The sequence below is a fragment of the Vitis riparia genome, chromosome 2 (assembly GCF_004353265.1).
Source record: "Vitis riparia cultivar Riparia Gloire de Montpellier isolate 1030 chromosome 2, EGFV_Vit.rip_1.0, whole genome shotgun sequence".
NCBI lineage: Eukaryota > Viridiplantae > Streptophyta > Magnoliopsida > Vitales > Vitaceae > Vitis > Vitis riparia.
In genome coordinates, this window is record NC_048432.1 from 12,703,527 (window position 1) to 12,719,898 (window position 16,372).

At 38.1% G+C, this 16,372-nt stretch overlaps 1 protein-coding gene across 2 annotated transcripts in view; it reads left to right on the plus strand.

Moving 5' to 3' along the window:
• Positions 1–16,372, plus strand: part of LOC117929459 — a 185,801-nt gene that overhangs the window by 107,108 nt on the left and 62,321 nt on the right. For both annotated transcript variants that reach the window (XM_034849741.1, XM_034849748.1), the window contains exons 34-39: positions 8,374–8,477; positions 8,663–8,952; positions 9,049–9,127; positions 9,216–9,551; positions 9,989–10,348; positions 10,434–10,923. In XM_034849741.1, coding sequence (XP_034705632.1) covers positions 8,374–8,477; positions 8,663–8,952; positions 9,049–9,127; positions 9,216–9,551; positions 9,989–10,348; positions 10,434–10,923 — 1,659 coding nt within the window. The remainder of the gene's footprint in view (positions 1–8,373; positions 8,478–8,662; positions 8,953–9,048; positions 9,128–9,215; positions 9,552–9,988; positions 10,349–10,433; positions 10,924–16,372) is intronic.

Consider the following 16,372-nt stretch of genomic DNA (forward strand, 5'->3'; position numbering starts at 1 on the left):
AAAGACACACTTGTCCTATCCCTCCCCACAGAAAAACCCTTAGTACCAGTTTCCTCTGCTCTGAACAACAACCTACTTAGAACATTTGCAACTAAAGTAAAAAGGAAAGGAGATAGAGGGTCTCCTTGTCTCAAACCTCTAGAAGCCTTAACCCAACCCTTTGCATTCCCATTAACTAGGATTGCAAAACTAGAAGAAGACAAACAGCCCCTTATCCACGATCTCCATTTCTGGCTGAACCCCTTCCTTTGAAGCACATGATCTAAGAAGCCCCAATCCACATGATCATAGGCCTTCTCAAAATCGATTTTGAAAACAATTCCTTCCTCCCCTGACCTTCTTTTCTCATCCACCACTTCATTGGCTATCAACACAGCATCTAGAATGTGTCTCTCTTCAACAAAAGCTCCTTGAGAACCAGATATTGTTTCATGAAGAACTTTGCGTAACCGCCTTGATAAGACCTTAGCAATTATCTTATACAAACTTGTAACCAAGCTAATAGGTCTATAATCTGAGATTTTAAAAGATTGACTTTTCTTAGGCACCAAAGCAATGAAGGTCGCATTTGTACTTTGGTTTATTACCCCATTGGTGTGGAACTCGAGAAACACCCTCATAAGATCCTCTTTTATCACATCCCAACACTCTTGATAAACTGCAATAGTAAAACCATCAGGACCAGGGGCCTTTTCCTTATTCAATTGGAAAACTGCCATGCGAACCTCCTCTTCAGTAAAAGGCCTATCCAGCCAAACTCCACTCTCTCCAGAAATAAGGACCCAGTCAATTCCTTCAACCCTCCAAGACTCACCTACAGGTTTGGAATAAAGATTCCCAAAGAAATTAACAATCTCCTCAGAAATAACCTCAATGCTGTTTAAAGTCTCCCCCCTCTCAGAAATCAGAGACTTAATGAACTTCCTACTTCTCCTACCTGTGGCCACTCTATGAAAGAATTTAGAGTTACAATCCCCTTCTTTAATCCACTTAACCTTAGATTTTTGTCTCCATTGAACCTCTTCCTTTAATAACACATCCTCTAACTCCCTTCTTCTTAAGGTCCTTTCTAACACCAAATCAAGATTCAAATTCCCTTCTTGTTCAATTAGATCAATTCTACCTAAGTCCGTAAGAATGAGCTTTTTTCTCTCTTTTAAATCACCAAAGGCCATTATATTCCACTCTTTCAACTTTGACTTAACAAACTTTAATTTCCTCATAAACTTATGACCTTCCCACCCTTCACCCGTACACTCTTGCCACCAAACTCTAAACTTCTCCTTAAACTCAGGATGGAGCAACCACATTCTCAAACCTAAAAGGAGTCGGACCCCACTTTAAAGGATTAGTTTCCAAACAAATAGGGCTATGGTCAGAGGTCCATCTAGGAAGCGCCTCTTGAAAACTTTGAGAGAAAAAGGTATCCCACTCAGAAGAAAACAAGAACCTATCCAATCTCTTACAAATAGGATCAACTTGCATGTTTGACCATGTAAAAGCCGCATTCCTTAGAGGGGGGTCAAGCAAGCCACTCTCCCTTATAAACTCATCAAAACACCTCATGTTGAAAGTTAATCTGGTCCCACCCAATTTCTCAGATATCCTCCTAATAACATTAAAATCCCCTCCTACACACCACCTTGGGGATGTTAGACCATATAGGTCTTGAAGCTCCAACCAAAAATCCTTCCTCCATAACGGATTAATCGGGCCATACACTGAAGTTAACCAAAAAGATCCTTCCTCACCAGAGTTAAACTTCACAGTTACAGAAAAGGATCCTAACACCTTCTCTGCACACTCGAACTTACTAGAATCCCACAAAATCACAATCCCCCCTGAAGCCCCACAGGCTGGAAGAGCAACCCACTCCAAGCTCTTGCCTTTCCAAACACTGCTCACAAACCTCCGGTCCCAAGTTTCCCTCTTTGTTTCCTGAAGCATCACAATATCTGGATTTTGAGTACTTAAAAACCTTCTGACAGTCCTCCTTTTCTTCTTGGATCCTAATCCTCTCGTATTCCAACTTAAAATCTTCATATAAACCAAAAACAACCCAACACAACCAGCACCCAAACCTAATCCTCTCCTCGGTTTCCAGAAGCATTTTTCCTCTTAAATAAAGGCCAGTCTTCAGAATTTTGGTTAGAGGTTTCTAGGGGAAACGCCACTCCTTCAGAACGGGACACGCCAATAGGACGACTGGGCTCAACAACAGCAAATTTCGGAAAGGGACTACGCTGAGAGACAAGGCTTGACTCCAACGGAATCGGAGAAAAAGCATGACATCGAGAAGGAAGAACCGAAGAAACAGAGGAGTCGGAAAGAATATTTGGATTAAAAGCTCCAACCAAAGGAAGACCCTTCTCAGAGAGAGCTAAGGAAGGAGGACGTACCTTTTTTACCCAGTTGCAAGGCGAGATCCCTTCGTCTCCCTCTGCCCCCCCGGTGAAGTGTCGGGATTTTTCTGAAACAGGAGAAAGGGCGCCGTTTTTTAAGACTAATCTGCCCCAAATAAAGCCTCGATTTGCTTCCGGTGCACCATCCCCATCTAGGTTGCGCTTTGGGGCAAAAGACGTCACCTTTAGGCTCGGCGGCCAACTCCTCGCCTTGCGTCTTGCAGTAACTGAGTTGCCTTTTAGCTTTGCTGACTCTTGGGAATGTGCTATCAGCATCACCTCCTTTGCAGAGGTTCCTGATCGCTGAAGCTTTGAAGACGAAGGCGTTGCTGGGCCACCATTAGAAGACCCTACTTCAGTTTCGTGGACTGGACCCGCAAAAGGCCCAATGTTCTTCTCCTCAAAATGGGCCCTAGCAAAACGGCCTTTAAAAACGGCTTCTGGTTTTGTTGGCCCGTCAACACTTCCCGCCGTTGGGCCCAAACAGCTCTTCCCCCTTCCTTTCTCCACTTTAGTAGCTGAATTTGAAACTGAAGACCGAGCACGAGAGCGATGACGAGGCCTCCATCTGTGGTACTCATTATCCCTAGCAGTAGCTCGTAGCCCTTCAACGTTCTTTGGCCTCTGATAGACGCAACCTTCCGTTGACGTTACTTCGTCCTTGCTGCGATTTGACTCTGGCTTGAGAAGAACGTCTTCTTCAGCTTCTCCGATGACGAAAACTGCAACCGTAAATGACCAGGCTCCATCTTCCACCTCTAGCAACGCTGGTAGCACGACATTTGGATGCATCTCCACCCACATCTTTACCTTCGACAAGTCTACGAGCTTCAGAGTTTCCTTTGCAGAAACAAAATTTCGTGTAATGGCCTAGAGAGTTTGTGAACTACTATGGTTGACGATCATTTTAGAAGCTTTAAAGATTAAATAGGATGACCCAATGAGACGTTACTATGACAACAAATTTGCAATCAATATTACACATAATCTAGTGCAACACGATTGAACGACACACATGAAGATAGACAAACATTTTATTAAAGAGAAACTAGATAGTTGATTGATATGTACTCCTTAGATATCTACTGGCCATTAACTTGCAAATATATTTACAAAAAGTTTAAGTAGTACAACGTTTCAAGCAAGCGTATCCAAGCTATGAATGACAAACATCTATTCTCCAACTCGAGGGGGAATGTGGAAGAATGACATTAGGAAAGCATACTTGTATAATTTTGTAATTGTTGAGAGAATTAGGCAATCCTTTAATCAAAGGGATTTGATGTAATTAGGTTAGGAAAGTTTATGTTTTTGGTGCTAGGAATTTTTGTACATATATATGGGTCTCTATACAAAGTAAATATCAAGGAAGAATTTTATACCTTTTATTTCTTCCCATCCTTTTCTTCTACAATCTACTATAATTCTTGTAAAACAAGACATACCTTTTGACTTCTAATTTAATTATAAACTTCTCCCATGCACCTTTGACTGGTCCAACTTGCTATCAATTCTCTATTAATAATGCCATTAGTCGGCCACTATCTTGTTCAATCCTCCCTAGGAAATGAATTCTAGGGATAGGTAGATGACAACCATTTTACCTTGGGTTATGTGGGGAGTGTGTTGGTTACTAAATTTCCTATTTCCTAGCTCACTACTGCTTAGTCTACATTTTTGCATGTTACCTTTTTGTATTCAAGAACCCTTTTGGTATTGTGTGTTTGAGGTAGAGAGGACTCAAAAGAATTTCTTTGATTGAATGTTAGAGATGGAAAAGAGATAAAGCTTCAAATTTGTTTTCAAGTTATTGTGGAAAAAAAAAGTGGAAGGTTTTAAGGCCCGAGGGACTTAAGTAAATAGCTTCAGAGCTTTCCTTGAGATATGACCACTTAATTTATGGGGTTATTCAAATTGTCAATTTTTTATCATTTTTTTAAATAAAAAATAATCATGTCATTCAAGAGTAATCATCATCAGATATCATAAAATTAAGAAATCAATTCTACCTAATGGTTCGAGAATAACCCCAAATATCCTAGTGGACTACATCAAAGACAAATTGACAAATATGATTATTACTTGGAGAGTAATTATACTGACGTTTGCCTAATTGACAAGCTTCACATTTGAGACAAGGCACAAAACTCTATATAGATATAACCAAGGATGAAAATTTTAGTTTTCATAGACATATCGATAGTTGAATTTTTCATATTGAAGAAATTTGAGGAGGAAGAAAAAAAAAACTTATTTTATTTTTCTCACGCTATTCAAACTGATTTTTATTTTTTATTTTTTTTATCAGAAACGAAGAAAAATATATTAATAAAAGAAAATATACAAGAGAAAGAAGAGATACAACAAAAAGAGAAGAAAACAAGAGAAGGATGAGAGGTGCTTACCACAAAAAAACTTAACAAAAGAGAAAACACCCAACTTTAGAAAACTAAAAAACAAAGAAAAACCCCAACACTCTCAAACTTTTGAAGCGCAAAACCCAGTCCAGTTGAGTTGTAAAACACTTAGAGGAACTCCTCTAAAAGCTGCATTACAAGAGGCCCAAAGAGAGGAATAGAAAAAAAGCAAGTCCCATACCATCTCTTCCGTTCTCCCCTTATCCTAAAAAATCATATTTTTCCTCTCTTGCCACACTATCCATAACAAAGTAAGGTAAGCGATTTGCCAAAGTGTCTTGCCTCTTAATGAATTCCCCAAACCTTTAAAAGCAATAACCATCATGTCCTCAATACTCCTTCAAGGCACCCAAGCCAACCCTGCTAAATTGAACAACTTGTGCTAGAGTCCAATGAGAACAAGACAATGAAGAAAAAGGTGGTCGATCGATTCTCCATTTCCTTTGCAAAAAATGCACCATTGAGGATAGAGGGATTTGTAGGGTCTTCTCAATTGCAACTTGTCATTGGTGTTTACCTTCCCATGTACTACTAACCAAGCGAGGGCCTTAACCTTTGAGGGGGCTTTTGAATTCCACAAAAACTTGGCCGGAAGGAACAAGATAGGATTTGAGACTTTTGACAAAGCCAAGAAAAAAGATTTTACTGAAAACAAGCTTGATGATGACAAAGACCACGCTCTTGAATTTGCCAAAAAAAGAGAGAAAAACAATGAACTCAGGGAGGACATTAATCTCTGAAGGAGATCAATTTCTAAATCAATAAGATTGTGACGAAAATTAAAATTCCAAAACAGTGAAAAGGAATTGCCAAGGACATTTGAGACATTGAGGTTTTTCATAGAAATAACTCTATAAAGACCAGCAAATTAAGAGCACAAAGTTTGGTTACCCCACCAAAGATCTTCTCAGAAACGAATTCTCTCCCCATTCCCAACCACTAGGCGGACAAAAGGGGAAAAATCCTGGAAAACTTGTGCAATAGCCTTCCAAGGACATCTGTGTGACCATCTAACCACCATGTTAGCGTCCCATTCATTAGGATGTGTTGCATAAATACTCGCAATAACCTTATGCCAAAGACCATTCCTTTCTCTAGGGAACCTCCAAAGCCATTTCCCTAAGAGAGCAATATTTCTCAGAGAAGTCTTCCCAAAACCCAAACCTCCCAACTCCTTTGGTCTACTAACAACATCCCATCTAATAAGATGATCTTTCTTCCCTTTCCCCACCCCAGACCAAAGAAAATCCCTTTGCAGCTTCTCAATCTTTGAGGCTATTGATACTGGGATTTTGAAGAGGTAGAGGAAATAGCTGGGGATGTGAGACAGACTTGACTGAATTAAAGTAATTCTCCCTCCAGAAGACAAAAAAGCCTTTTTCCAACCGTCCACCCTCCTCGAAATTCTCAACCACCGGATCCCAAAAGCCTATTGTTTTTGGGTTCCCTCCCAATGGAAGACCTAAAAAAGACAAAAATCACCCTGACACTCTGCAATAAAAAATCGAGGTCAAACTAGACAACAACTCCTACCTTGTATTAATACCTGAAATGGTGCTTTTTTTCTAAGTTGATTTTTAATCCTGATACTTGCCCAAAAACCAAAAGGATAATCTTGAGATTTTGAAGATGTTCCAGAGAGGCTTTAGAGAAAAGAAAAAGATGGTGTCATTTGCAAACTGTAGCAAAGACACTCTAGTCCTATCCCTCCCCACAAAGAATCCCTTAGTTAGCACAATTTCCTCTGCTCTGAACAATAACCTACTTAGAACATCTGCTACTAAAGTAAAAAGGAAAGGAGAAAAGGAGTCTCCTTGTCTTAAACCTCTAGAGGCCTTAACCCAACCCTTTGCATTCCCATTAACTAGGAATGCAAAACTTGATGAAGACAAACAACCCCTTATCCAAATTGATTATTGCATCAATATTTATACATGAATGACTGAGGCCATCTGCCTTAAAAAAAAAAGGGGAAATCTAATCCTTGATTTTAGGAGAAAGTATCTCAAAATAAAATTAGAATAGAAAACAAGTATATGTGGTACAACTAGGCGGTACAGCTTTATGCACAGCTGTACTTTCCGAATTTCCACACATATCTATAGAAATTTTGATAAAAAAATATCAATGTGATGAAAATTAATCAAAACTGATAAAAATGCTAGGGAAAACACTAAAAAAAAATGATAAAGGAAGCAAAAATATACATATTAAAGTTGTTTTATTGAAGAAAATGTTATATGAATGATAAAATTTGTAATGGTTGACAATAATATGTCAACTTGAAAACACACTTTATATTAAAATAATGGTTATTTAATTTAATTGTAGTTAGTGATATAAAAAATGTTGACATATGTATGATTTTTAAATATATTTATATATTTGTTTTAATATTTAACTAATATACAAACGATGTAAAGAAAAACATGTTACAGAATTATCTTGGTTTGTAGTTTTCATATTCTTAACAATCAATTGAATGAGATTTAAAAATAAAATAATTAAAATTAATTGATTTATTAAAATTGTAATTTAATATCTTGTTTTTTCTCATGGATATTTATATATGCATATTTATTCAAATTAATTTAATTAAAGCTAAAGCCTAGGTATAAAATATATATAATTATGTTCATGTATGGCTCATAGGGTTAAGATGCCTTGCTGGTAAGCAAGTCTTGGAATACCTAGAAGCCCTAGGTTCAATTCCTAATCTTGTTCCCGTGTTGACCAGAATTTGGAGTGTTGACTGGCATTGACTGGTCAAACAGAGCAATTAAATAACCAAAAATCCCAATGAAATTGGGATAAAAACCAAAAATATCCAAAAAATTGTCAATAATTCTGAAAAATCAGTCATCAGATATATCCTACCCATGTGTCATGTCAGTGGAGCTCAATACACAAAATATCATGGAAATATTGCCGATATTTGATCACATTTTTGTCTATGAATATAAGTAAAACACAGCTATGTAAAAATGGATGACCTAGAAGAAAATACCGTTAAAAGGTGATATTGTAACTGATGAAAGACAACAAAAGGAACCCTTTTTTTTTTTTTTTTTAATGATGATGATGATGATTCTCTTTCTTGGAAAAGATGCCGATTGTGATTGTTTACCTATGGGTTGTGTATCTCAGTGTGCACGTATGGGATTGCACATGAGGGAGGGCGTTAAAGAGCATGATATTTGCCTATGAGGATGTGTATATGTGGGTATGGGATTACATATGAGGGAGGGTGTTAAAGAGCATGATTTACATTGTGGACCCAAATCCTACAAACTTAGTTTTTAGGAAAATTGGTTTTGTAACAATTTACATGAAGCAAATTAAATAGAAAATTAGGAACATAGAGACTAGAAACTAATGATAATGACTAAGCGGGGTGTAGAATACCTTTCCCTAGAGCACACCTAGAAGAACCATTAGCTTAAAGAATGTGATGTTTAATCTTTTTAAATTAGAGAAGAGATCCTAATAGCATATTCATAGGTGAATGTGATGCTTTTTGGACAGTGGCTGATATAACTGAATTTCTTTTACAGGCTATTGGACCAGAGCTTACATTTTACAATGCATCAAAAGATGTGGGGGTATCACCTTTCCTGTCAAACAAACTTTTGCATGCTCAATTGGATGCATTCTGCAGGTAGTCAAACTTTTTTTGAACATTGTTTTTTATGATATTCAAAATTGAAAAAGTAAATAATGAAGCTGAAACTTTTTCTGTTTTTGGTTGATCTTTATGTCATGATTGCTTTGAGATTCCATGTTCAAAAGCATAACAAGGACAAAATGTAAATAAGAAATTAAATGCACTTATGCTGCTGCCAGGCTTGTTTTGAAGGGCAATACTGTCGAAATGAGTGCAAATGCACTTGGATTAACAATGGAGAGCAATGGAATCAGAATTTTAGAGCCTTTCGACACCTCCATAAAGTTTTCAAATGTTTCTGGAAAGACGAACATGCATTTAGCTGTTTCAGACATATTCATGAATTTTTCATTCAGTACCTTGAGACTGTTCTTAGCGGTTGAGGAGGATATTTTAGCGTTTCTAAGAATGACATCAAAGAAGATGACAGAGGTCTGCTTACAGTTCGACAAAGTTGGAACAATTGAAAGTAGGTGAAGCTACAATTTTCCTTCCTGTGCCAATGCTGGAAATGTGTTCTAAAGTCTTGTCCTGTTCACTTCTTTCCTACTATTGCACCTTGCAGGTAGGGATCAAACTTATGCCCTTTGGAGACCTCGTGCACCACCTGGTTTTGCTGTTTTTGGTGACTACCTCACACCATTGTCAGTAAAACCTCTCTCTTAAGATCTTCTGCAGTTCATGCCCTTAAATACCTGCAATACTGATGGCATCAATATCTTCACATGACAGGGACAAGCCACCTACAAAAGGAGTTGTAGCTGTAAATACCAGCTTTGCAAAAGTGAAAAGACCTGTATCTTTCAAGCTAATATGGCCACCTTCAGCTTCTGAAGAAATTTCTGGTTCCCTTGGCATTGACAATGTAATGCCAAATCCTGTGCTTGGAGAAGGAGAGAGTAACTGCTCCATTTGGTTCCCTGAAGCGCCTGATGGTTATGTTGCATTGGGGTGTGTGGTTTCCCCTGGAAGGACACGGCCCCCGCTATCTTCTGCTTTCTGCATCCTGGCTTCTTTAGTTTCTCCCTGTGCGTTGAGAGATTGTATCACTATTGGCTCAGGCAATATGTATGTGAGATTCTTGTTCCTTCCCTGTTTTAAATTCAGTATTGACTGCATAGTAGTTTGTTTGACTGCCATCTGGAATCCACCTAATCAAGGAATTACTGCTCATGTTACTTCATTAAGCGTGCGTAGCAAGCAAAACTAAAAAATATTTCACGCTGGAGAATTTAAGATTAATACTAATCCTAATGAGATTACTTTAATGATATTTCTGTTGCTCTAGTGAGTAGTCTTGGAAGATTTTTGTTAATATGAGAGTCATGTTTGTTGGATATGAAGATAATCAGTGTCAAAATTTTGTGGCACACAGAAAATGCGGGATTGAGCACCCTCCTGCCCATGCCATTTGCATCTCTAGTTCATAGGCAGATCATTACATTTGAACAGTTTTCTGTTTTGATGACAGGTTTTCTTTGACTTTTATTTTCTTTACATTGCAGGTCCCATTCAAGATTGGCATTCTGGCGTGTGGATAACTCTGTTCGTACTTTCATACCAATGGATGCCTCTCATTCGCATTTAACAGTTAGAGCATATGAACTTCGCCATTTTTTCTTTAGGCTTCCAGAAGTCTCTCCAAAAGCATCTAAAAGTTCAGACCAAGCCTCTCCTTCTGGTGAAGTTGATGCTCTACAATCAGAAAGGCCAGCAGCGGCAAGCTCTGGTTGCCATTTAGAGGCTGTTGCTAGTTTTCATTTGATATGGTGGAATCAAAACTCAAGCTCAAGGAAGAAACTATCGATATGGCGTCCAGTGGTCCCTCGAGGGATGGTATATTTTGGAGATATCGCTGTTCAAGGGTATGCAATTTTTAAGTGTAAGTTGTTATAACATGTGTTCGTACTTCAAAAGTATTATTGTTTGTGATTGATATTTTGAATATAGGTATGAGCCTCCGAATACCTGCATTGTTGTCCATGATACTGGAGATGACGAACTTTTCAAAGCCCCTCTTGATTTTCAACTTGTTGGTCAGATCAAGAAACAAAGGGGGATGGAGAGTATTTCTTTCTGGCTGCCTCAAGCTCCACCTGGCTTTGTTTCCCTGGGTTGTATTGCATGCAAGGGCACACTCAAGCCAAATGATTTCAGCTCATTAAGGTGCATAAGAAGTGATATGGTTACAGGAGATCAATTTTTGGAAGAAAGTGTATGGGATACATCTGATGCCAAGCATACAAAAGAACCATTTAGCATTTGGGCAGTTGGTAATGACTTAGGGACCTTTGTTGTTCGCAGTGGTTTCAAAAAACCTCCCAAAAGGTTTGCTCTGAAACTTGCAGATCCAAACATACCAAGTGGTTCAGATGATACTGTCATTGATGCAGAAATTAGTACCTTCTCAGCGGTACTTTTTGATGATTATGGTGGCCTGGTAAGAACACTTGCTCCTAATATTTTAATTTTATCCAGTTGTTGGCAAAAACTTAAACCAGTTACTTGTAGGGAAATTTAGGTAGGATTATATTGCACAATGACCATGCAGTTGCTTTTACAACCGGTGAGTAGATTGTGAACATAAATACATAAAGCTCGTAAAAGAACAATAAAATGTTACCATAATCTATTAATGCACTTATCTGGAATTTAGTATTGCACAAGAGGGTGTATTAGTGTTGTGAGTAGCTTTAATAGTGTACAAGGCTAATGCCTTTATTATATTTCACTTCCACAACTTACTGTAGTTTTATCTAGTTATTGCTTTATATGTTTTTATTTAACTTATGTTAGTTGTCTAATATTTGACTTGTTGAGGTTATGGTCTGTAGTGGGACTTGCCCTAGTCCAAGTCTTATTAGAGAGTAATATATGTTGTGGGCCAAATCCTAACAACTTAAGCCTTTAGAAAAACTGGTCAACGGAGCCTCGCTTAGCGGGAGGTCATGAGTTTGAACCTCACCACATGTTTATTTCTTAAATTTATTGAGTCCACATGCAAACTGAAAGGAGGCTATTTGTGTTATTCTCCTAGTCTGTTTGTCTCTCTATGTGCTAATATATAGGGTTGCACATAAGGAAGGGTTGGTGTTAGGAAGCATGATGTACATTATAGGCCCAAATTTTAACATCCTAAGTTTTTAGGAAAATTGTTTGAACAAATCTTGTCTCATAGGTGCGTCAAAGATCATAAACTCATGGCCTCACTCCTAGGGTATTTGGGTGCACTGCATTTGTTCATGTCCACAACCAACATAGAGACAAGCTAGACCCCTGAGCCATAAAATGTGTCTTCCTTGGTTACTCATCCACTAAAAAAGGATACAAGTGTTACAATCCCTCAACCAGAAAATTTTACATCTTTGCAGATGTCACCTTCATAGAAAATAAACCTTTTTTTCCCAAGTCCTCTCTTTAGGGGGGATTTCAATGATGGAAAATAGTCCTTGTGAGTCCTTTGAACCTCTTGATCTTCCTCATGTCTCAACCCATGGTGATGAAGAACCTGAGTCATCCGAGTCAATCACACCTGAGTCAGCCAATTTTACCACTGAACCCGTGTCATCCCCTGTTCCAGCCAGTGTCACTCGCAATTTTCCACAGTTTCCTAAGGTGTATTAAAGGGAAAAGGCCATTGTAGAACAACAGCAGGTCCAATAATCCAACTCAAACCCTAGGAATGAAATCACGGAAAGATCAGACCCACATACACAACCTGGTGAAACTTCCACTGACTCAACAGACAACTTAGACCTAGACCTTCCCATTGCTGTCAAAAAAGGCACCAAAGAATGCTCTAACCGACCACTCTATCCACTATCACACTATGTATCTCTTAAGCACCTATCACCAGCCTACAAGAATTTTATTGTGAGTCTAAACACCACTATCATCCCTAACACTGTTTCTGAGGCATTGACAAAAAGAGAATGGAAGGATGCTATGAGAGAGGAGATGAGTGCATTAGAAAATAATAAAACATGGAGATTGTTGAAAGACCAAAAAGGACAAACATTATTGATTGCAAGTGGATTTTCACACTGAAATATAAGGCTGATGGATCTCTTGAGAGACATAAAGCAAGATTGGTAGCCAAAGGGCACACTCAAGCTTATGGAGTTGATTATTAGGAGACTTTTGCTCCAGTTGCAAAAATGAATACTGTAAGAATCATGTTGTCACTGGCTGCCCACTACAATTGGAAACTCCTACAGTATGATGTTAAGAATGCATTTCTTCATGGTGATTTAGATGAAGAGATTTACATGAACATCCCACCAGGATTTGAGGGAAACATAGGTAACAAGGTGTGCAAGTTGAAAAAGGCCATTTATGGGCTAAAACAATCTCCTAGGGCTTGGTTTGGGAGATTAGAAAAAGTCATGAAAGAGCCTAGGTACAAACAAAGCCAAGGTGACCACACTCTCTTCATTAAGCACTCGGTTGCAGGGGGAGTAACTGCTCTTCTAATCTATGTTGACGACATCATAGTGACTGGAAATGATGAGAGAGAGAAGCATGAAGTGAAGCAAAGTTTAGTAACAGACTTTGAGATAAAAGAACTAGGGAAACTAAAGTATTTCCTCGGTATTGAGGTGGCATATTTCACACAAGGGATCTTCATCTCTCAACAAAAGTATGTGACTGATTTATTGGCAGAAACATGGAAGATTGGGTGTAAACCAGTCTCTACCTCAATGAATCCAAACCACAAGTTGGGAGAAGCTAAAGAAGAACCGATGGTGGATAAGAGAATGTACCAGAGGCTAGTTGGTAGGCTCATATACCTTGCTCACACTCGGCCAGACATCGCCTACTCAATGAGCGTGATCAGTCAATTCATGCATGATCCAAGAGAACCTCATCTTCAAGTTGCTTACAGGGTGCTGCATTACTTGAAAGCCAACCCCGGGAAAGGAATTTTGTTCAAGAAGAACAATACTCTTGCTTTAGAAGCATACATCGACACTGACTATGAAGGTTCCTAGTGGATTGAAGATCAACTACAGGGTACTGTACTTTTCTTGGAAGTAATCTGGTAATATGGAGAAGTAAAAAGCAAAATGTGGTAGCAAGGTCGTCTGCAGAATTAGAGTTTAGGGCCATTGCTCAAGGGTTGTGTGAACTACTTTAGATGAAGATTATTTTAGATGATTTGAGAATCAAGTGGGATGGTCCTATGAAGCTCTATTGTGACAACAAGTCAGCTATCAATATTGTTCATAACCCTATACAACACGATAGGGCAAAACATATTGAGATTGATAGGCATTTCATCAAAGAAAAATTGGAGGAAGGAGTAGTGTGTATGTCCTATGTTCAAGAAGAACAATACTCTTGCTCTAGAAGCATACACCGACACTGACTATGCAGGTTCCCTAGTGGATCGAAGATCAACTACTGGGTATTATACTTTTCTTAGAGGTAATCTGGTAACATGGAGAAGTAAAAAGAAAAATGTGGTAGCAAGGTCGTCTGCAGAATCAGAGTTTAGGGCCATTGCTCAAGGGTTGTGTGAACTACTTTGGCTGAAGATTATTTTAGATGATTTGAGAATCAAGTGGGATGGTCCTATGAAGCTCTATTGTGACAACAAGTCAACTATCAATATTGCTCATAACCCTATACAACATAATAGGACAAAACATATTGAGATTGATAGGCATTTCATCAAAGAAAAATTGGAGAAAGGAGTAGTGTGTATGTCCTATGTTCCATCAGAACATCAATTAGTTGATATCCTAACAAAAGGGCTGAACAGTTCAATGTTTCACGATCTTGTATTCAAGTTGGGAATGGAAGACAGTTCCTCAGCTTGAGGGGTAGTGTTGAGCTGTAAATAGAATAGGAAAATTATTTTCCTATTATAGTAGTTTCCTATTTCTGTAAATAGATAGTTTTATGATTTAGGAATAAGTTAGTTTCCTATTATATCTCTTGTTTCCTATTTCTTCTCTTATAATCTCCTATATAAACTATGTGTATAGTCAATCTAATATACAGAACTTATTATTTTTCATCCCATATTTCATGTCACTCATCAACTGAATGTCTGCTCATGTCATTGATTATCAAACTCCTTTGCGAATGTTATCAAGGTTTTACTCTATTCCTACTGTTTTGAATCTTTGTCCTAAAGTTTTTGGTTGTGTATGTTATGTTCATATACACTCATCAAAGGGATAAGCTTGATCCATGTGCTCTTAAATGTGTCTTTCTTGCTTACTCTAATCCCCAAAAGGGCTATAAATGTTTTCATCCTCCTATAGGCAAATACTATGTCTCATAGATGTTCAATTTTGCGAAAGGGGGTCTTATTTTTCTAGGAAGGTTCCTCTTAAGGATGAAATTAGTAGTAAGGAAGAGGAAAGGTTATGGTTAGAAGAGAAGAGGTTATAAATTTTTCAGGTCAAAGTGAGAATTCAACTGATTTGGGAAAGAAGAAAGGGGGGGGGGGGGGGGGGGGGGGGGGTTAGATACTCCCAACCCTATGGTGACTAAGTTTGAATGTGAGAAAAACGGATAAAAGACCAACTAGATTATCTCAACAAGGTTATATAAAGAAGAACAAAGATGATATTGATATAGTCATGCCCCTTCTAGGCTCCAATACTTCTCTTGATAATGCTACCATGCCATTAGATGACTCTTCCGAAACTAATCCTGAGGTACATGTTCCTTCACTGTAAACTTCCGAAATTGCTACCTTGAGTCCACAAGTTGGTGAATAAGATAGGAGATATCCTCTTCGTGATCATAATTCTCAAAATCATTCTCTAATGTTGTCTATCCCATTTTTTTATTTTCTCTTATTATCACCTATCTAACACTCACCTTGCTTTTGCTCTTTAGTTGTCTTTTGTATCTATTCCTAGTCAATTTTAGGAAGCCCTTGAAAATCATAAGTGAAAGGTTGATATGGTATAAGAAATGAAGGCTCTCCAAAAGAATTCTACTTGGGTAATGGTTGAGCTTCCTTAAGAAAATAAGATAGTGGGATATAAGTGGGTGTTTTCAGTAAAGTACAAGTCAGATAGGACAATTGATGGGTACAAAGTTAGACTGATTGCCAAGAGATATGCTCAAACTTACGGAATTGACTATCAAAAGACTTTTGCCTTTGTAAGGTGCAAAGTAAGTGACACATGGTCCTGGGTTTGAATCCTACCACTGATGATACCCTGCATTTATACGATGTTGATTGTTGTGGGGCAGTTAGCTCCCCGAGATTTGGGTCCTAGGTCCAAGGTCCCCATGGAGAGTCCTAAGGGTTTAGCCATGGAAGGTTCCTCGGTAATAAAAAAAAAAAAAAAAAAAAGGTCTTTGCTTGTGTGGCCAAGATGAATACTGTTAAAGTCATACTTTCTTTTATGGTCAATTTGGACTGGCCATTAAGATAGTTTGATGTAAAAAATGTCTTTCTCCATGATGATCTGTTAGAGAAGTTGTACATGGATCCTTTTCTGGGGTTTACACTTAAAGAAGGTAAGGTATGCAAACTAAAAAAAGGCTTTGTATGGATTGAAGTAGTCTCCAAGGGCATAGTTTGGCAAGTTAAGCTACTCAATGAAGGAGTATGGTTTTAAACAATCCATGGCAGATCACACTTTGTTCTATAAAAGAGATGGTTATGACATGACTTTGCTTATTTGTTTACGTTGATGACATGATTGGTATAGTTAATAACTCTACAAAAATAAAGAAGCTTTAGAGCTATCTGGTCAAGGAATTTGAAATGAAGGAATTAGGTGCTCTAAAATACTTATCGGGTATTGAGGTGTCTCGGTCCAAGCAAGGACTCTTCCTCTTACTATGGAAGTATATATTAGGTCTCTTAGCTGAAATTGATGACTGCGCTTGGAACCTATAGATACTCCCATTGAGAT